The sequence below is a fragment of the Platichthys flesus genome, chromosome 18, assembly GCF_949316205.1.
Source record: "Platichthys flesus chromosome 18, fPlaFle2.1, whole genome shotgun sequence".
Lineage (NCBI taxonomy): Eukaryota > Metazoa > Chordata > Actinopteri > Pleuronectiformes > Pleuronectidae > Platichthys > Platichthys flesus.
In genome coordinates, this window is record NC_084962.1 from 21,241,845 (window position 1) to 21,262,787 (window position 20,943).

At 45.7% G+C, this 20,943-nt stretch overlaps 2 protein-coding genes across 4 annotated transcripts in view; both read left to right on the forward strand.

The window, feature by feature from the left end:
- Positions 1–11,212, forward strand: part of LOC133973229 (NLR family CARD domain-containing protein 3-like) — an 11,288-nt gene extending 76 nt beyond the window's left edge. Inside the window, exons 1-13 of the mRNA XM_062410962.1 lie at positions 1–82; positions 736–794; positions 1,366–1,477; positions 1,966–2,049; positions 2,203–2,337; positions 2,634–2,708; positions 4,350–4,428; positions 4,508–4,742; positions 5,078–6,881; positions 6,972–7,145; positions 7,331–7,504; positions 9,017–9,063; positions 9,380–11,212. The exon at positions 1–82 is cut by the window's left edge and continues 76 nt beyond it. Coding sequence (XP_062266946.1) covers positions 782–794; positions 1,366–1,477; positions 1,966–2,049; positions 2,203–2,337; positions 2,634–2,708; positions 4,350–4,428; positions 4,508–4,742; positions 5,078–6,881; positions 6,972–7,145; positions 7,331–7,504; positions 9,017–9,063; positions 9,380–9,909 — 3,462 coding nt within the window. The 5' untranslated portion in view covers positions 1–82; positions 736–781 and the 3' untranslated portion in view covers positions 9,910–11,212. The remainder of the gene's footprint in view (positions 83–735; positions 795–1,365; positions 1,478–1,965; positions 2,050–2,202; positions 2,338–2,633; positions 2,709–4,349; positions 4,429–4,507; positions 4,743–5,077; positions 6,882–6,971; positions 7,146–7,330; positions 7,505–9,016; positions 9,064–9,379) is intronic.
- Positions 9,963–18,394, forward strand: allc (allantoicase). 3 transcript variants are annotated; one of them, XM_062410986.1, is made up of 12 exons: positions 9,963–10,466; positions 12,063–12,212; positions 12,568–12,618; positions 12,876–12,963; positions 14,361–14,480; positions 14,678–14,757; positions 14,834–14,966; positions 15,600–15,755; positions 15,829–15,902; positions 16,118–16,226; positions 16,303–16,421; positions 16,531–16,954. In XM_062410986.1, exons 2-12 carry the CDS (start codon positions 12,063–12,065, stop codon positions 16,621–16,623), a joined length of 1,173 nt encoding a protein of 390 aa, XP_062266970.1. In that variant the 5' UTR covers positions 9,963–10,466; the 3' UTR covers positions 16,624–16,954. The 3 variants fall into 3 exon arrangements, with proteins under 3 accessions (XP_062266970.1, XP_062266969.1, XP_062266971.1); XM_062410985.1 differs by lacking the exon at positions 16,531–16,954 and adding an exon at positions 16,961–18,394 and having other exon boundaries at positions 9,966–10,466; XM_062410987.1 differs by lacking the exons at positions 15,600–15,755; positions 16,531–16,954 and adding an exon at positions 16,961–18,394 and having other exon boundaries at positions 9,966–10,466.
- Positions 18,395–20,943: the final 2,549 nt, after the last annotated feature.

Here is a 20,943-nt window from a genome sequence, read left to right on the forward strand (position 1 = left end):
AGGTCGGACCAGAGAAGCTCCAGGTGAAGACTCCACCTTCTTCTTCTTCTTCTTCAGACTGAACCGTGCTTCTCCTGCTGCTGTGAGTCCGACTCCTGTTGGTGTTAAAGTGTTGTGTCTCTTTCTTGAAACGTTTGCTTCAGTTTACACTTGAATTATTAACTTTGGGTTGAAAAAGAATTGAACCATGAAATCTGTAGTTTTCTGGATTATTATCATAACTCATTCATGACAGGTCGTGAACAACAGGCAGAATTTCAAACGCTCGGTTACTGATCAACTTTCTGATAAAAGTTCAGAATCATGGCTCTCCAACATCCTACATGATATTTATATTGATATCCAATGATATTTATTATAATCTGAGCTGCAACAGCTCGACAACACAAACGTCTTCATTTCATATCAAACAGACGAAAGAGAATAAACTGTGTCGCTCATATTTAATTCTGTTGTTTCCTTATGTGAAGCAACAGGGTTCAAAGGTCAAGAAGCAGGTTGTTTTATTTCAACCCTGAAATCAGGAGAACTTCACCGAACCAGAACTTCAGGGTCACTGGTATTTTGTGCTTGAATATTTATTTTGAAATATTTTATCTATGTGTAAAAAAAAAATTTGTAGCTGTAAAAATGTTTTGTTAACCTGTAGAGCTGTAATGCAGGTTGTTTTGAGTCCTTTCTGTTTGAAGAGCAGTGACGTGAAGTGTAACGACTTCTGAATGTTGATGTTTTCAGACTTTGAGAAGTTACAGATGAAGGAGAATCTTCTTCACATGTAAACATGAATTCAGATGGTGAGTCTTTTCTTCTCTTTCACTTTTCACTGTGGCTCAGGAGGAAGAGTGGGTTCTCCACTAACCAGGAAGTGGTTCGATCCCAGTCTCCACATGTCCTTGATCAAGAGAGTGAATCCAATATTTATATAAACACAAATCCTTCAGTATTGAATCCCTCAGGTCACATGACCTAAAAAGAAGTGACTCTCTAGACAAAGGCAGGCTGGCGCCACCTGGTGGCTGCATGACTGAGGATTCAAACATTCAAACATATACCAAATATTATGAATAAAACTGTTATTGTAGGAACAAAAATGATGAGATAAGTTGAATCATGTTTATCTGTCATTTAAACCTTATTTAAAACTTATTAACTTAAAAAGAATAAATATTATAAGTATAAAACGTTTGTGAGATATTCTGGTTATAGAACTTTATGTGGAGGCTGCACAACTTCTGTTAAAGGTATATGTAAATATAGGGTTAGGGTTAGAGTATAAATATATTTCTGAAGTGTTTCCAATTTAAAGTATTTTTTCCATTAACAGAAGGTTAAATATGTACAGATGAACTATGTGTTTGTTTTAAGGGAGAAGCTCTGCAGCCAATCACAGAGAGGACTGGGACTTCCCTCAATCCCACAGACCAGTGTACGAATCGAGTCTCGACAGCAGTGGACGACGCTCACATGATGACGAAAAGTAATATATATATTAATATATATAATATATAACAAACTTTTTCCAACCGGACGAACCAAAGAGTAAGAAACATGCTGTGAAGGACGGAGTCACAGAGCTGCCGTTACAAAGACTAAAATATTCAACTTTGTATCTTTTTATTTCCACTTTCACCTTGAGCTGCTCATTTAATTCCCTTATATTTGTACTCATATAGTCTTTTAATATTTATATTTATTTTGGGTTATTATATACGATGCAGGATCTCTCAACCCAACAGGACAACATCAATCATCACTTCACATGTTTATCAGAGTTCAGAGAACAAACCTAAACTCAGTTGATTCACTTCAATCCGACTCCAGATGTTTGTCTGCTCAGAGTCTCTGTGTTTACACAACAAATATATTCACATGGTCCTTGTCTTCTGAAACTCTAACTTCATATCAATGTTCAAATTAAACGTTGCTTCAGTAAAATAATCAGTTACTTTGTTTTGTGTTTCTTAGTGATTATTATGATTATGAGTCTGTAGCATCAGTGACCAGCGACTCATATCAAACGACGCTCCACGAAGAAGAAGAAGAAGAATGGTCCGATACTTCTTAATGATTCAATTTATTTTAAAAATTTCTGACTATATTTACCAGTGTATTTACCAATATATTTAATTATTTTACAAATAACTTCTCAATGTTCAAATCAAACTTCGGATTTCTTCTGTAACTTTGTTTTGTGTTTCTTAGTGTTTATGACTTTTATGAGTCTGTAGCATCAGTGACCAGCGACTCATATCAACCGACGCTCCACGAAGAAGAAGAAGAAGAAGAAGAAGAAGAAGAAGAAGAAGAAGAAGAAGAAGAATGGTCCGATGGTGAAAGGTAAAAATCGAACAGACATTTTCAAGCCAGAGATTTGGACCCGTCACAGCAAAGAGCAGAACCACAAACTGACCTGGGACCTCAGAGTCCGAAGGGTCAACAGCAGGACCTGTCTCTTTGAATTGGAATGCAGCCACAGAAGTTTATATTTCCATCTTCTGCTATGACAAGTCAAAAACTCTGCAGTGAAAAGTCAGACAATTCATTCTCAGACACATTTTAGATCAATATTCAAATTTGGCCTTTTAGCTTTTTGATTAAAATGGCTGGTTATATTGTTTTTATGTTTCTTTTAGTGTTTACAAAATGTATGACACACCAGAGTATCAAGCGACGCTCCACAACAGTGACCAATACTCAGATGATGAAAGGTGAGATGACCGAACTCAAACAAACACATCGCCCCCCCAAACACTCAGATGTTCTCAATATTGAAATTTAATATCACTTAAGAGATGAAATAAACTCAAGGTCTAACTCCCACAGTGTAGCGACTTGTCATGGTCTCTCTGTGGACGAGGTGTAGAAACAGAAGTTCTTTTTATTATGCTTCCTCTTTCTGATTCAGCAGTTTGAGGAATTCCCAAACCAGATTGAATATATCGAGTTCTTCCACCGGTGTCTGGCTCACTTCAGGTTCTCTGCTCAGTTGAATGCGGACAGAAAACGGGAGGTGCTGAGGAAACCTCCTTCTGAGAATTCTTACCTAACTTGATCAGCTCCTTTTGACTCCCATCAGATGTCATTGGTTCTAAAGAGCCTAAGATAGTTGAGCAGAAAAATGTCTTTGAGATTATCCAACTCGGACATTCTCCTTGTCTAACCCGCTCCTGTCCGTAAAGACCACAATCAGGAGGGATGACCAGGGACAGCTCTGAAGACCAGGGACAGCTCTGAAGACCAGGGACAGCTCTGAAGACTAGGGACAGCTCTGAAGACCAGGGACAGCTCTGAAGACTAGGGACAGCTCTGAAGACCAGGGACAGCTCTGAAGACCAGGGACAGCTCTGAAGACCAGGGACAGCTCTGAAGACCAGGGACAGCTCTGAAGACCAGGGACAGCTCTGAGTGGCCCATCAAACACTCCAAGGGAAACCGTCAGAAGCTCTTTCCATGTCCACAAAGCAAGTGGAGACTTTATGAGCAAACTTCCTGGACCCCTTGAGCCCAGCACCTCTGTATTAGCTTTCCTGGGAAGGCTTAATGGCGGCGCATGGTTCAGTGTTTTCTTGCGTGCTTGCGTGCATCGCACTGTTTTTGTAACTTTACGACTAAGCTATGCAAGTCTCACGTAGCCCACAAGGCTGTTATTGGTCTGCTAACTACATCCTTTCATGAGTCACATTTTTGGTTTCATGCCACATAATACCGGCAGAAACCAGGGAAGATTTAGAAGAACGAATATGGACCAAATAGAAGAGCGTTTGGCAGAAGAGATCCGAAAGTATGACCACTTGTTTAACCCGTCTGCAGCTCCTCGAAGGAGATCTCGGCTCACGTCGGTTTGCAGGTCGACGAGTGTTCGAAGCTGTGGAGGAGGATCAGGGAAAAAGTTGTCCTCCAGAAAAAGACTAAGAGGAGCAGCTGTGGTGATGTAAATAAACAATCGACGACGACGAATTAAAACGAGTCCATCGACACAGCTGCGTGAGAAGCTGCAGCCGCAGAACGATGCGTCTGCCTTTAGCTGTGTCCCACCCTGAATATCAGCATATGTCAACCAGTGCCCCTTCCTATAGGGTTAGGTTGACTTCCAGTGCTTATGCTGTGCTAGTCAACCCAGACACAGCTTTAACTGGGAGATGCCTCCACGCAGAACCTGAACGCTTTCCTCTCCCACAGCAGGATCTGAAGGCTTCTGATTGGATACACCATAGACGCTGTCATCAGTGACCATGTCAGCAGAGTCCTTGATGGAGCCGAGTCCACTGGGAGTTTGCTCGGCTCCATCACCAACACTTAATGCAGACCTGACTGAGAGAATAAGTTCTGTGTTCACGTTTCCTTCACAGAGTTTATCAGGACGTCCCCGAGCTTCTCAGTGCTCCGTCGCTGCAGAAGAACCAAAATGACCTGGACTCCACATTCATGGTGTGTAAATATACAAGAGCCATAAAATAAACATTGTGCTTGTTGCACTGTGTGATGTTTCTATGTGATTCTTCTGCAGCGGTTGGAGGAAAACATAATCCAATATGTGAAGACCCAGCTGAAGAGGTTCCAGAGGGCTCTGAGTCCCGACTGCTCCCAGTACACGTACCTAGAGAGCCACTGGGCGGACGAGGGGATGATGTACGGCCACGATGACGAGCAGCGGAGGAGGTGCAGGAAGGCCTTTCTGAGGATCACAGTGCACTTCCTCAGAAGAATGGAGCTACACGAACTGGCTAACTCACTAAAAACCAGTAAGACACTTTCCAGAGTCGTTTCACCTTTGACCAAACTAATCCTGGCTGAGGCAGTGGGAGAAGTTTCTGGTCACATCAACTTCCTGACTCACTCAGCTCGGGGTTTGCTTGTGATGACCGTCGTGGTCGTAAAGTTTGACTCTGTACACAACCAGTAATATTATATTATATTATATCATATCAAGTATAGTATCATTACTTGATATGATCCAATAACCTGCTTTTGGTGTTGTAAGTACTAAATTAGTTTTTTCCCTGATAGACAAACATAACTGTTTCTTAATCATCTTGCTTGACTCTTCTCTCATTGGTTTAATTTCTTCTTTATTCAGGAACAAGAGCTGGAGTGTGTCAGCATAAACTGAAGTCTAAGATAAAGAAGGATTTCCAGTGTGTGTCTGAGGATGTCGGGGGAGCAGGACACCCAACCCTCCTGGATCAGATCTACACAGAGCTCTGCATCACAGAGGGGGGGGCTGGAGAGCTCAGCCATGAACATGAGGTCAGACAGATTGAAACTGCATCCTGGAAACCAGACAGACCAGAAACAACCATCAGACCAGAAGACATCTTTAAAACCACATGTGGAAGAGACGGACCAATCAGGACAGTTCTTACAAAGGGAGTGGCTGGCATTGGGAAAACCCTCCTCACCCAGAAGTTCACTCTGGACTGGGCTGAAGACAAAGCCAACCCCGACATACAGTTCACATTTCCATTCACTTTCAGAGAGCTGAATGTGCTGAAGAAGAAGAAGTACAGCCTGGTGGAACTCGTCCATCACTTCTTCACTGACACCAAAGAAGCAGGAGTCTGCAGGTTTGAAGAGTTCCAGGTCCTCTTCATCCTGGACGGTCTGGACGAGTGTCGACTTCCTCTGGACTTCCACAACACAGAGATCCTGACCGACATCACAGCCTCCACCTCAGTGGACGTGCTGCTGACGAACCTCATCAGGGGGAAGCTGCTGCCATCTGCTCGCCTCTGGATAACCACACGACCTGCGGCAGCCAATCAGATCCCTCCTGAGTGTGTGGACAGGGTGACAGAGGTCAGAGGGTTCACTGACCCTCAGAAGGAGGAGTACTTCAGGAAGAGGTTCAGTGATGAAGAACAGGCCAACACGATCATCTCTCACATCCAGACGTCACGAAGCCTCCACATCATGTGTCACATCCCGGTCTTCTGCTGGATCACTGCTAAAGTTCTGAAGGACGTGTTGAACACCAGAGAGGGGGGGGAGCTGCCCAAGACGCTGACGGAGATGTACATCCACTTCCTGGTGGTTCAGTCCAAACTGAAGAAGCTCAGGTACCATGGAACAGTTAGGCAAGATCTACATTGGAATTCAGAAAATAGAAAGATGATTGAGTCTCTGGGGAAACTGGCTTTTGAGCAGCTGCAGAAAGGAAACCTGATCTTCTACGAGTCCGACCTGACAGAGAGTGACCTCGATATCACAGCCGCCTCCGTTTACTCAGGAGTGTTCACACAGATCTTTAGAGAGGAGCGAGGCTTGTACCAGGACAAGGTGTTCTGCTTCGTCCACCTGAGCGTCCAGGAGTTTCTGGCTGCTCTTCACGTCCATCTGACCTTCATTAACTCTGGAGTCAATCTGATGTCAAAACCACGAGCAGCACCACTGATAACCAGAGTCTTTAAAGACAGAGCTAAACTAAAATATCTCCATCAGAGTGCAGTGGACAAGGCCTTACAGAGTCCTAATGGACACCTGGACTTGTTCCTCCGTTTCCTCCTGGGTCTTTCAGTGCAGACCAATCAGAAACATCTACACGGCCTGTTGACACAGACAGGAAGTAACGGACAGATAAAACAGAAAACAGTTGAGTACATCAAGGAGAAGATCAGTGAGGATCTGTCTGTGGAGGGAAGCATCAACCTGTTCCACTGTCTGAATGAACTGAGTGACCGTTCTCTAGAGGACGAGATCCATCAGTCCCTCAAATCAGGACGTCTCTCCACAGAGAAACTGTCTCCTGCTCAGTGGTCAGCTCTGAACTTCATCTTACTGTCATCAGGAAAAGATCTGGAGGTGTTTGACCTGAAGAAATACTCTGGTTCAGAGGAGGCTCTTCTGAGGCTGCTGCCGGTGGTCACAGCCTCCAAAAAAGCTCTGTAGGTGGACGCATACAATGATGTTACAACAATGTGATATTTAAATTTGTCACAACTAAAACATGTTCTTCATCACATATTCTTCTTCAGGCTGAGCGGCTGTAACCTCTCAGAGAGAAGCTGTAGAGCTCTGTCCTCAGTCCTCAGCTCGACGTCCTGCAGACTGACAGAACTGGACCTGAGTAACAATGACCTGCAGGATTCAGGAGTGAAGCTGCTGGCTGCAGGTCTGAAGAGTCCACACTGCAAACTGGAAACTCTCAGGTCAGGAAATGATTATTTACTTTACAGTTTCATGTAAGACGGCTCACACAGTGGTCATTTCCCCTTCGTGCTCAGTGTGGGAAGCTCGATAGATGAAGGATTCAATTTATTTGTATTTCCTCCTAATGAAGTGTCTGCTGAGTTTCTGGTATCATTGTGAGGAAACGTTTTTTGTCTGTGCTCAGTCTGTCAGGTTGTCTGATCACAGACGAAAGCTGTGTGTCTGTAGCTTCTGCTCTGAGTAACAACCACCTCCACCTGAGAGAGCTGGACCTGAGCAACAACAACCTGCAGGGTCCAGGAGTGAAGCTGCTGTCCGCTGCACTGGACGACCAGTACTGGAGACTGGACTGTCTGAAGTATGCACACACACTTTGAGCTCACACACTATGTCTTTGTCACACAAATTACCTGAAGTTGTCTGAAACACAAAACTGTATCCAGGAGAGTTGCTCTCCTGGTATAGAGGGAGTTACTATCCTGGTAAAGGGAGTAACTCTCCTGGTATATAGAGTTACTCTCATGGTATAGAGTGCGTTACTCTCCTGGTAAAGGGAATAACTCTCCTGGTACAGAGGGAGTAACTCTCCTGTTAAAGGGAGTAACTCTCCTGGTATAGATGGAGTTACTCTCCTGGTAAAGGGAGTAACTCTCCTGGTAAAGGGAGTAACTCTCCTGGTACAGAGGGAGTAACTCTCCTGGTAAAGGGAATAACTCTCCTGGTATAGAGGGAGTTACTCTCCTGGTACAGAGGGAGTTACTCTCCTGGTACAGAGGGAGTTACTCTCCCGGTATAGAGGGAGTTACTCTCCTGGTACAAAGGGAGTTACTCTCCTGGTAAAGGGAGTTACTCTCCTGGTATAGAGGGAGTTACTCTCCTGGTAAAGGGAGTAACTCTCCTGGTAAAGGGAATAACTCTCCTGGTATAGAGGGAGTTACTCTCCTGGTACAGAGGGAGTTACTCTCCCGGTATAGAGGGCGTTACTCTCCTGGTAAAGGGAGTAACTCTCCTTGTACAGAGGGAGTTACTCTCCTGGTACAGAGATAATTACTCTCCTGGTATAGAGGGAGTAACTCTCCTGGTACAGAGGGAGTTACTCTCCCGGTATAGAGGGAGTTACTCTCCTGGTAAAGGGAGTAACTCTCCTGGTAAAGGGAGTAACTCTCCTGGTATAGATGGAGTTACTCTCCTGGTATAGAGGGAGTTACTCTCCTGGTAAAGGGAGTAACTCTCCTGGTATAGAGGGAGTTACTCTCCTGGTAAAGGGAGTAACTCTCCTGGTAAAGGGAGTAACTCTCCTGGTATAGATGGAGTTACTCTCCTGGTAAAGGGAGTAACTCTCCTGGTATAGATGGAGTTACTCTCCTGGTATAGAGGGAGTTACTCTCCTGGTAAAGGGAGTAACTCTCCTTGTACAGAGGGAGTTACTCTTCTGGTACAGAGTGAGTTACTCTCCTGGTATAGAGGGAGTTACTCTCCTGGTATAGAGGGAGTTACTCTCCTGGTAAAGGGAGTAACTCTCCTTGCACAGAGGGAGTTACTATCCTGGTACAGAGATAATTACTCTCCTGGTACAGTGGAAGTTACTCTCCTGGTATAGGGAGTTACTCTCCAGCACAGAAAACTCTGAAGTTCCTGAAGCACCTCACGTTTTCTGGACTTACTCATCATTAACTATGTTTACATGAACACCAACATTTTCACATTAACCAGATTAATTAATAATTAATTAATTGAAAAAGTCAAATTCATTTTGAGTCACAACCAGAGATGTAGACGAAGGAGTAGCGTAAGGACTCAGTTGGGTGGAAGTCATTAAAAAGTGAATGTTGTTAAGAAGAAGTTGGTCTGACTCAGTTTTCTCCTGCAGGGTGGACGAAGGTGGAGAGCAGATGCTGACTCCAAGTCTGAGGAAATGTAAGCATACATCAGTTTGATCTGTCATTTCCTGTTTGATAAGAAGCTTTGAAGTTATGAAGCCACCACCAGCTGCTGAGAGGAACAGGACATGGGACACCGGTTGATTGGTCGGATGGTTTGAGAGGTGGTCAGATCTGACCGTGAAGCCGTGCTCCTGAGTCCAAGATATTTTTACTTATTATTATTATCCAAGTTTATTCTTGTCAGTATGTGTCACTGGAAATCCTCACTAACACCACTCAGTGCTAATCGATCAACAAACATGGAAGCAGCAGTTTGATGATGAACTGCTTCTTTGCGCTTCCTCCTCCAGTTTCCTGCGACCTCACTGTCGACCCGGTCACCGCTCACAGGAACCTGCGGCTGTCTGACGGCTGCAGGACGGTGGAGCTGGTGAACGAGCAGCAGTCGTACCCTGAGGCCCCGGAGAGGTTTGATTTCTTCTGTCAGCTGCTGTGCAGGAATGGTCTGAGCGGTCGCTGCTACTGGGAGGTGGCGTGGAGTGGACAGGTGGACATCGCGGTGACTCTCAGAGGAATCAGAAGGAAAGGTTACAGAAACGCCTGCAGGCTGGGAGGGAACGACCAGTCCTGGTGTCTGAGCTGCTCGGATCATTGTTACTCTGTGTGGCACGACAACACAGAGACACTCGTTCCTGTCCCTGCGGCCTCCGTCTCTCACAGGGTGGGGGTGTATGTGGACTGTCTTGCCGGCATCTTGTCCTTCTACCGCGTCTCCTCGGACACACCGATACACCTCCACACCTTCAACATCAGATTCACGAATCTCTTCTACCCTGGGTTCAGGGTGTGGTTTGGCTCAGTGTCTCTGTGCTCAAGCTAAAGGAACTCACACTGTTGCCTAAAGAACTGAACAACCACTCCGTGCCCTTTACACCACGAGTCACCATCACACACACACAAACCACTGTGTGGGCGTTGGGTCGCATCTTGGCCAAGGACACGGACATGTGGACTGTACCAACCGGGGATCTCCCTTTTTCCCCCCGTCCAGCAGCATATCATTATTTGGGAAATGTCATTGGCTAAACGATACGCCATCATCAGAACAATCGGTTGCAATTGGCTCAGCTTTTACACGTCAGAAGAGGGGCGGGCTCTTTCCAACAACAAGGTGCCTCGTTGGCTATTGCAGGCTGTGGACAGCCCATGCCAGCTCCGATTGGGTCAAGTTTAGATTGACAGCTCTCTTGAACCAATAGGATATGGCTATCCACCATTGGCTGAGATTGCGCAACAGCTGACAGTGGCTATTCGTTGGTGTAATAGCGTGTTTTCTCTGATTATGTTTCTGGATCGGATCGTCTGGACCTTTGACCATGTACCAACACCGTCTTGTTGGAATGTTTTTGATCTGTGGATTAATATGTAGCTTCTTAGGTGAGTGACGTCGACTTTGAGATAGTAGTTTTATCTACTTCCTGTCTGACTGAGACGTTGATTGTACCGGCTGTGGTGATCGGATCTTGAAATGGTAAATAACAATGTTTGACGCTGATCGGTAAAACAGCGCCCATGGGCCGATGCCCTCGAGTGTGTGGATCATGTGGTTGATGTGACATGTATGTGTTAAGTGTGGGGAGATGTGTGTGTGTGCGTTGGTGCCCGGTTAGAGAAGTTAGTTAGACCGTGAAGAGCATTACATAACTAACATTAACTTTCAAATAACTTATTAACAAAATATCCCAGCGACACAAATCAACATGAATAGAGTTGAACAGTCTTTGCTTATCTAATGTAATTATTCAGCCCAGTTGTGTTAGGGTCCTTTTTGATGTGCTGTTTGAAGTCCAGTGAACTGGTCCTGCTGGTTTGTGTTGGGATTTTAAATTTGAGCTTGTCTGTGTGTCTGTGTCTCTGAAGATGTTAATGGAACTGTACTGTAAACACATGAAGGAGGGGGGGGCAGGAGCAGATATATGCCTTCACACCATGACTTCTAATAACTGATGCTGCTTGGTGTTATCTTATATTATATATTAAAGCATAACTCCCTGAGATTCATTCAACATCACACAGAGCTCCAGCAGCTGCCCCAGGTTCTGGAGGGCAGACGGAGGGGCGTTGTTTTGCTGTAACTTTTCATACCTTTCATTGCTTCTTAATAAATACTTGATTGAACCAAACGAGACCTGCTCTTCTCATATTTAGGATAAACAAACACGCAACGACATTTGTGGCTCCTGGTTTTGTTTCACCCAGCCAGATTCCCTGACTGGGTGAGCTGGTGAGCTACACCTCTCCTCCAGGAGTAGAGAGAGGGAACTGGTGGCCTCATGGGTGGTGGGCCCAGGTGACCAGTGGGGGTTGAAAGTCGTGTCCAGGGGTTGAGGCACCTCGGTGTGATGCTTTCTGGGAGACTGAGTTCTGGAGACTCTCCTTGGTCTTCAGAACACAGAAACGTGGTCAGACACATGTAGGCCCAACTATAGCTCACAAATACTAGGTCCCGACAATATATTATTATAAAGTGAAGACAGTTTATGAAGTTCAATAAATTACTTTATATAATGTCCAGTTTTTATTATACGGTTACTTTCACTTTCTGAATTTTTTTTCACTTTGAACTGTTGTTTTTATTTTCTCTCTCTACAACTGATGTTAGCATATTAAACATTGTAAACAGACAAAATCTGTAATTTCTCCATAAATGATTCTCTAAAGAACAACTGTTATTATTTAATATCAATAAATTGAGATTCACTGTCTGTCCATAAGGAACGGAATGAGTAAACACATGGAAGGTGAACTGTTGTTCTGAAGCACTGAAACATTTGAGTATATCACTGACTGTATTTTCAGATCTTATACACGTTTAAATGTTGATATCTTTTTTTTAAAATATATATATTATATATTTGTTATCTATATTCATAGCTTGTTCAGTACAGTCCCTGTGTATTCAGTACCCCCCCCCCTCCACCCGTTGATAAAGAGTCTCCTGTGACTGAGCAGTCAATGAACTTTGTCCCTCAGATGGAACCTGATGTTTCAGTAGGAACCAAAGCTTCTCTTCATTATCCAGTCAAGTCCAACATGGCAGAGAGGAGAGCGGTCGCAGCGGCGGCGGCACAGCCGGACTTCCTGCAGTTTAATGATCTGGCCTGTGAGACGGTCGGTGGGAGGGTGAGTCTTCTACACAGAGCAGGAAAACATTCAGATATCATTGAAACACACACATATATAAATAACAGCTGATTCAGTCAAGATACACAACGTTCTGAGGTTTGGACAAAACAAACACTGACGATTTAAATGTGTGTCTCAAAAAAGTTTTACAAAACTCCAAAAGTTACATTTTCCTGTTCATATTTCTATTTCAAATACAAATTGTAAACAGTTTGTCCTAAGATGTTGAACTATTAATATTGATTGTTTTAGTTTTAATTTGGACTAAATAAAACGATGTAGAGAACTTGTGTTTTGCATTAATTCAGTTGATGTCTTCTGGTAGAGTGACGGCTTGGTGGTTTTCCTGCAGGTGATCTTTGCCACAGACGAGTGGTTCGCTCCTGCTGCCAATCTGCTGAAGGTCCAATCATCAATATTCAATAATCAGGGATCGAAGTTCAGGACGACAAATATATCATTTGTTTCTTTATTTAAATTTCTGAAAGGGTTCCTCGCTGTAGTTTGAACAACTGGTGCATGTCAAGAACTTTTTTCAGCATTGGATTAATCTTAATTTGTAGTAAGAAGAAAAACAGAAAATCACCAAGTTAAGTTTTTCATCTTTGCTAGTCGAGCAAATATTGTGTTTCCAAACGTGTCATGTTTGTGTTGCTGCAGCGAGAGGCGCCGGAGTTCCTCCCGACGGCCTTCACCGAGTTCGGGAAGTGGATGGACGGCTGGGAGACGAGGAGGAAGAGGACGCCCGGTCAGTGTCATGTGTTAAAACTGTTCCAACTTGTAACTGAACACAATTTAAACTGGCTCCTCCCACAAAACAATAAAATCAAACCTGCAATAATAAGTGAGGTGTCTTGGTGCTGGAGAAGTTCAGGTCCTGGAGACGTTCAGGTCCTGGGAACGTTCAGGTCCTGGGAACGTTCAGGTCCTGGGGACGTTCAGGTCCTGGGAACGTTCAGGTCCTGGAGACGTTCAGGTCCTTGGGACGTTCAGGTCCTGTGATCGTTCCCCAGGACCTGGGAACGTTCAGGTCCTGGGGACGTTCAGGTCCTGGAGACATTCAGGTCCTGGGGACGTTCAGGTCCTGGGGACGTTCAGGTCCTGGGGACGTTCAGGTCCTGTGATCGTTCCCCAGGACCTGGGAACGTTCAGGTCCTGTGATCGTTCAGGTCCTGGGAACGTTCAGGTCCTGGGGACGTTCAGGTCCTGGGAACGTTCAGGTCCTGGGGACGTTCAGGTCCTGGAGACATTCAGGTCCTGGGGACGTTCAGGTCCTGGGGACGTTCAGGTCCTGGAGACGTTCAGGTCCTGGGAACGTTCAGGTCCTGGGAACGTTCAGGTCCTGGAGACGTTCAGGTCCTGGGGACGTTCAGGTCCTGGAGACGTTCAGGTCCTGCAGAGAGGACAGGTTGCGGCCTCGCACCTTGTCTGATGCGCTGTGGTCCTTGGCTGTAGCAGCAGTGGACTCGATGACAGTGTAGAAGTTCACCATCATTGGCTTTGGTAGGTTGATCTTCTCAGCGGCAGCAGGAAGTGCTCCCTCTGCTGGATGTGGGGAGGGAGCCGGTGTTCAGCTCCCTTCAGGTCCTGGGTGATGAAGGTGCCCAGGAGGCAGACAATGTCAAGGAACAGTACTACACTACCCACAATCCTCAGGTGGAGCAGGGACGTCTCTGATTGGTGGAGCTGGTGATCTTTACCATAGAAGCGAAAGTCGTGTCGGTTCCAACCAAATGGTTCCGTGTTCAAACAAACTAGAATATGTTAGAACAGGATATTTACAACAAGGTAAAAGTCCAGAAGAAGAAGCCATTGGACAGGATCATTCCCGTTGCATTATGGGATGTGTTGTACCTTTTGACTTTTTTCACTTTCCCAATATAATTTTTGCTCTGATTCAAATGTTTTATGATCTGGATTTATCTTTTAGCCGGTTCCAGGATTAAACTCTTTAAAAAGGATTTTCAGAAATGTCTCAGAGACATTAAACGAGGAATTTACTTCCTGATCCAGAGACGTTGCAAAAGTGGGCGTCACCGACCGGCCGGCAGGTTCCACAGAACCTAGAGAAGAGATCCCGGTGAACTCGTGGACGTTGTGACGCCTACTGAGAGAGGTTCTACTCATTGTTGTTCTCTGTTGAAGGTCACGACTGGTGCATCGTGCAGCTGGGCGTCCCGGGGCGGATCCACGGCCTGGACATCGACACGTCCTTCTTCACTGGAAACCACTCCCCCTTCGTCTCCGTGCAGGCCGGCTCTCTGGGTACAGGCTCCTCCCTCATCTTCATCTTCATCTTCATCTTCATCTGACTCCTCACGTCGTGAAGCTTCAATTAAACCAGAAGCTTGTGAAGTTTCTAGATTCACATGAAAACAACATTTCAGAATCACTTTCACTTCATTTATGAACAAACAGAAAAGACGCAACAGTTTGAGTTTTAAACAATTCACCCTCCCCAGACCCCGCCCCCCCCCTCAGCCTGCAGGGCGACCGGACCGGCATGGCCGCCTCTGAAACACAGCTGTCTGCTGTCGCCAAGGTAACCGTGACAGGGGGATGTCATCACCGGTCGTCACCATGGCAACATGACAGCTGACATGTGGTTTGATTGACAGCTGGGCTCGAAGGCGTGGCCAGAGTTGGTGGGTGTGTCCGAGCTGAAACCTGGATACTGCGACAGTTGTCATAACTACTTCAAGGTCAACTTCAAACACAGAGTCACACACCTGCGTCTCAACATGCATCCAGGTACACACACACACACACACACACACACTGACACACACAAACACACACTGAAACACACACACACACACTGACCCACACACTCACACACACTGACACACACACACACACACACTAACTGACACACACACTGACACACACACACACACACACACACACACACACACAGACTGACACACACACTCACACACACTGACACACACACACACACACACTGACACACACACTCACACACACTGACACACACACTGACACACACACTGACACACACACTCACACACACTGACACACACACACACACACACACACACGCACACACACACACACACAAACACTGACACACAAACACACACACACACATTGGTACCTGTATCTTAGTGAGGATACTCATTCCCTATCCCTTTACCCTAACATGAACCATTCAAACCAAATGCCCGACCCTGACCCCTGACCCCTGACCCCTTACCATGACCCCCTGACCCCTGACCCTGACCCCTGACCCTGAACCTGACCCTGAAACCGAATCGTAACTCTCAAACAAGACTTTGAAAAAGGGAGGACTTTCAAAGTGTCCTCACAAAGATACAAGTACAGTCAGACAGTTTAATACAGTACAGAGCACATGTGTGTCCTCAGATGGGGGGATATCCAGACTACGTGTGTATGGCGTCGGGCAGAGGGACTGGTCGTCCGTCTCCACCAACCAGGATGTCGACCTGGTGGCTCTGACCAATGGGGGAGTCTGTCTCAGCTACAGCGACGCCCACTTTGGCCATCCACGCAACATGATTGGTTGGAATCAATGGGATTTGTTTGCACATGAGTTTTTTTGTTGCTGCTCCCGGTAACGTGTGTGTGTCCACAGGACTCGGCCGAGCTGCCAACATGGGGGACGGATGGGAAACCGCTCGCAGGCTGGACAGACCCACACACCTGAAGGTTTCAACACAAACACACAAAACTTTACAAAAACCAGAGACTTACTGTGTCAAGTTGAGTTTAAACTGTCAATTAGCAAATGGGACAAACACATCCTCCCTGTGGAAGAAGGTCCTCACTTTCCAAACCGTGCATGTGCCAGATTGTAAATCCAGCTTCAGTCTTGGGACTTGGTTCATGTCCCTGTCCCCTGTGTCCCCCTGGTCGTCTTGCAGGTGGACCAGCGGGGGATCCTGGAGGTGCCCGGCTGGGAGTGGGCGGTGTTTCGTCTCGGTCGTCCCGGAGTGATCAGCAGCATCGAAGTTGACACCAACCACTTCAAAGGTGGAGGGACGTCTCTGCTGCTTTCATACAGAATTACACTGACATTGATATTTGACAATGATGTTTGTCCGTCCAGGAAACTTCCCGGACTCCTGCAGGATTGAGGCATGTTCTCTGACGCCTGAGGACGAGGCTCAGAGCACCGCCACCAGGTGGAGCTCTCTGAAATGGCAGATCCTTCTTCCCCCTCAGAAAGTAGGTTCCAGGTTCTGAAGTCATGTCCCAAACTGAACTGTCTGCACGTGTCCTGTAGTCAGTGTTTGTGAAGCAGCAGCAGGTTGTTGGGTCCGACTCTTTCAAACAGGAACATGAGGGGAACATCCAGATGAGGGGTGGAGCCTGTAGAGCAGCAGGGGCGGGGCCTGTAGAGCAGCAGGAGGCGGGACATGTCGTTTAAACTCTGCTGTGGAAACATCAGTGTTGTTGTTTACAGCTCATCCACACCAGTCGGCCTCATCACCAGAAGATCTGGAATCTCCTCGTGTTTCCAAGTGGACGTCTTCGTCTTCTACGTGTCCGGCTCCTCTTCTTCACTCTGAGATGTTTGTGTTCTTCCAGCTTCACGTGTTAGAAACCTCATCAACACGTCCACTCGCTCTCTGGGTTAGGGTTAGGGCCCCTGACTCAGACATTTGTTCTCACATAGAGAATCTGCAGAACCTGGCAGCAACATGTGAGGTTGTAGTGACTTGACCTGATTCCTTTGTCTCTTTGTCTCTTTGTCTCTGCTGCAGCTCCGTCCTCATCACAGACACCTCTATGGTGAGGCAGAGCTGATGCTGACTCGGCCCATGAGCCACATACGCTTGGTCATCGCCCCGGACGGAGGGGTCAGCCGGCTGCGGCTCTGGGGTCGACCTGTGCGGATCACTGCAGCTTCGACCAATCAGCCGACAGCTAATTCCAAACTCTGAAACACAAACAGAGGCTTCGACCCGCAGTTTGTTTAGGAACAAGTAAAACACAAAGCCACATGACAGCCTGGTGGTCTTCATACAGAAACCATCTCCTGGGACATCAAACAACTTTCCAGCTTCATATTAAATCTTTCCTCCTCAGTCAAACAAGAGTTCATTGAGTCTAAACTTTGATATTTGTATATCTGTTTCCCCTCTGAAAACAAATTAAATGAATAAGAGGAGATTAGCTCCATGGTTTCATTCTTTAACACGTGTTTTAAACCATCGAGAAGCTGGAGAGGAAGTGACGCTCCACCAGGCGAGAGGATTCTCACCTGGCCTGGAGAGAGAGTCTGATCAAGTAATCCAGAAGCTCCTATGATTCATCATCTGCAGCTCTGCATATTTGTGAATATGAGACCATACAGATCAAATGTGATAGATTGTCTGATGGTGAAGGTTTAGGTGTGGAGCTATGGAATGTCCTCACTAAGATAGAAGTACAAACGTGTCTGTATGTGTGAGGCCCACACAATTGCCTTTATTTTGAAATGCTGTCAGGTTTCCAGCCTCTAACGATCAATTATCAGACTCACTTCCCCATCCCTCCTTGACCTTTGACCCCACACCACTGAGAACCACAGTGAAAACAAACGGGCATCTTGGTTGAGATGAGAAGATCATTCTCTTGATTCAAACGGAACCAATAAGTTTTAAAAACGTATATGTAATTAGAACATCAAATTCTGCTTCATTTTTATTTACTTGTTTATTAGTTTGAATACTGACAGCAGACACACCATAGTCATCCATTTCCTATTTGTATACCTGGTCCCAAATCAATGATTCAAAAGTCCAAAGGTTCATCAGGACATCCTGTTTGTTCACAACGTAGACAGGAAGAAGGCCAAGGAAGGACCAACCCAACAGGAAACCTGGTCCAGGTGGAGAACTAGGAGCTGTTTCCATGATGATCACTAACTGAGAAGAGCGTTAGCCTAGACATCCGTATTGCATAGCACAGCGCCCTCTGGTGGTTGTTGCTCTGTTGCTACTGTCCTTCTGCATCATACACTGACTCAGTGACGAAGGTGCCAGTCAAAATCTTTAAAACAAATGAAATTAAAATGTTATCACCACGTCTCGGAGCGCTGAAGTCCCAAATGTTTGACTCTTGTCGAGGGTTAAGAGCCGAGGACTTCGCACCTTGTTCAGATCTATGAGACAAACTGATTTGTGAATTTGGGAAATAAAAAAAAGATGTGATGACTCCGTCTCCGGCCTTAAATTATATTCTCCTCCTACTGAAGAAGAAGTTGCAGAAAAGCTTTCTCAATGACGCCGTCTTTTCTGTGGGTTGCGTTTCGTTTATCCTAAATACGAGAAGAAGCGGTTTGGTCTAATTCAAGTATTTATTAAGAAGCATGAAAAGGTATGAAAAGTTTACAGCAAAGCAATGAGCACCCAACACACTGCCCGGCCCTCGAGCAGCACCGGACAGTCACGAGTCACGAGTCGCATCGAGTCACATCAAGTCGCCCAAACAGCCGGTCTGTAATATTTGATAACAGTAGGTAGAACAGGATTGGTCAATAGCGAGGGGAAGTCTTCCTTGTGGTCCGCCCCCCCCCCCCCCCCCCCATTGGCACTGGAAAAGGGAAGTGACAAGAAGCCACTCCCTCTCACTCCTCTGAGAGTTGCTAGGCAAACTGATCACTTCCTGACCAGCCTTGACGTCACTGACCTCTTGTAGGTCAGAGGTGTTTTTCATTGGAGTAGAGAGAATATGATGTTCCTGCTTTATGGCTGAAATGTTCTCTTTGTGTAAACAATCGAAACAACTAAACCAAAACAATGTCTCTGTCTTTCCCCCAGAACCTGTCAGCTTCTTGAACTCTGTGTGATGTCAAATTAATCCACGGGAGTTATTATTTAATATAAAAAGTTAGAAATGAGAACAAGTAAAAGTTTCATGATTAACACTACAACTCAAATTTAAAATCCTGACAACCTTTGTTCAACTCTAGGTTCCACGTCTCACCTCCCTGCAGCTCGGTGGTTAGAGACCCTTTGTGTTTGTGCAGAGTCGTGTTCTTCTCGCTCTCTGCCTCCAGCATGGCAGAGAGCTTCTTCTCTGGAGCTTCCTGTGTCTTTCGTTCGGTGACAAGCTTGAGGTTAGTTGATTTCAGCTCCTGCAAGTGGGTTGTGTTTCTCTCAAAGAAGGTCTTGTTTCAGTACCTGAAGCTCCTGCAGTTGGAGTTCCTTCCTTCTCCTTATCTCATATTCCAGGTCTTCTCTCAAGGTCTCCTCCACCTGCATCTTAGTTTGAAGAGTCTCCAACAAGGTTGACTTATCATTGTTCTTTTCTTTCTCTGTCTCCCACCTGGTGGAGAGCTCGTTCTTTTTGTGTGTGAGGAGCGTGATGAAGTTCTTCTCACCTTTAATGTGGACCTTCAGCTCCTTGGAAATGTCTCCCTGCTCCAACAATTCCAGACAGAGAGCCCCACTAGGTTCCCTCGCTAAATGATGGTCCTGCCTTTGTTTCCCCACCATAGCACCCAGTTCCAGGCCCAGGCCCATTAGCAGCAGCATCTGATCGGCAAGTGCCACTTAGGCACTGACAGAGTCCCGGTTTGTGTGGTCTCTGTCTCCAGCATGGCAGACGCTCAGCTGGTTAGCCTCATCCTTCATATTCCTGTTTAGCCTGATACAGGATTCTTTCAGGTCCATTAAATCCTGACAAGTAGCCTGTCGCTCAGCGTTCCACTGTCTCCACTGCAGAAATGTCTTCATATGAGCGTCTCTCAGGTTCTCCAGCTCCTCTGTCTGCTCCTCTGCTCCAGATGCTGGTCTCCAGCGTATTCAGCTCAGCCAAAACAAAGTCAGAATGATCTGAGAGACACTTCTTAATGTCAGTCTCCATTTGCAGCTTGGTCATGAGCTCTGAGTCTGACAGGCCAGATGATATCTTTTTAACTTTAAGCTCCGCCCTCAAAACCTCGAGGTTCATCCTCACGCACATTGTTGTTGTTCACTATCTACACATATGATCAGAATGCTGTCTTCTTCTTCTTCTTCTTCTTCTTCTTCTTCTTCTCCTTCTTCTTCCTCGTCTTCCTCTTCTTCTTCTTCTTCTTCTTCTTCTTCTTCTTCTTCTTCTTCTTCTTCTTCTTCTTCTTCTTCTTCTTCTTCTTCTTCTTCTTCTTCCTCGTCTTCCTCTTCTTCTTCTTCTTCTTCTTCTTCTTCTTCTTCTTCTTCCATGTTTACAATGACACAATGCTGATGCCTTTGATCTCTATAGGTCCAGATAGACAACAAATGGACGATTAATGAAAAACTAAGAGGACACAGAAAAGTGCAGTAATTGTGTTGGTTGCTACACATCAATAAACCAAACAAAGAAAAAGTATATAATTGTCTATAAATAAACATATATGAATAAATACAGATGGATCCAAAGATGGTGTCAGAGGAGGAACAGGTTCTGGGTTCATTAAAGACAACTCAAAGGTTCCAGTGAACAGGATCAGATCATTGGTCGGTTCTCACGTGGAGAAGCTAAGGACAGAGAAGAGTCCGACAGGAGCTGGTTCTATGAACAGATTCATGTTCAGCATTAATGTCGTTTAAGTCATTTTCATCCAACACTACATCTGGGGAAAAGGTCAGCTGGGATGAAGTTAGGCCCCCCCTCCATGTGAGCAGCAGTGGTCCTGCTGTGGTGATGGGTGGGTGGAGGGGCTCTGTATGTGATCCTAGGGCCCTCAGGTGAGACGTGTCCTCTGGAAGATGAAGGTCCTGTGAAGGCTGCAGGTCTT

Excerpts from the sequence above, each read along its gene's own strand:
- allc (XM_062410985.1), top strand. The coding sequence starts at position 12,063 with ATGGAACCTGATGTTTCAGTAGGAACCAAAGCTTCTCTTCATTATCCA. Across the intron at positions 12,213-12,567 it reads GTGAGACGGTCGGTGGGAGG|GTGATCTTTGCCACAGACGA; the intron begins GTGAGTCTTCTA and ends GTTTTCCTGCAG. Across the intron at positions 15,756-15,828 it reads CCATCCACGCAACATGATTG|GACTCGGCCGAGCTGCCAAC; the intron begins GTTGGAATCAAT and ends GTGTGTCCACAG.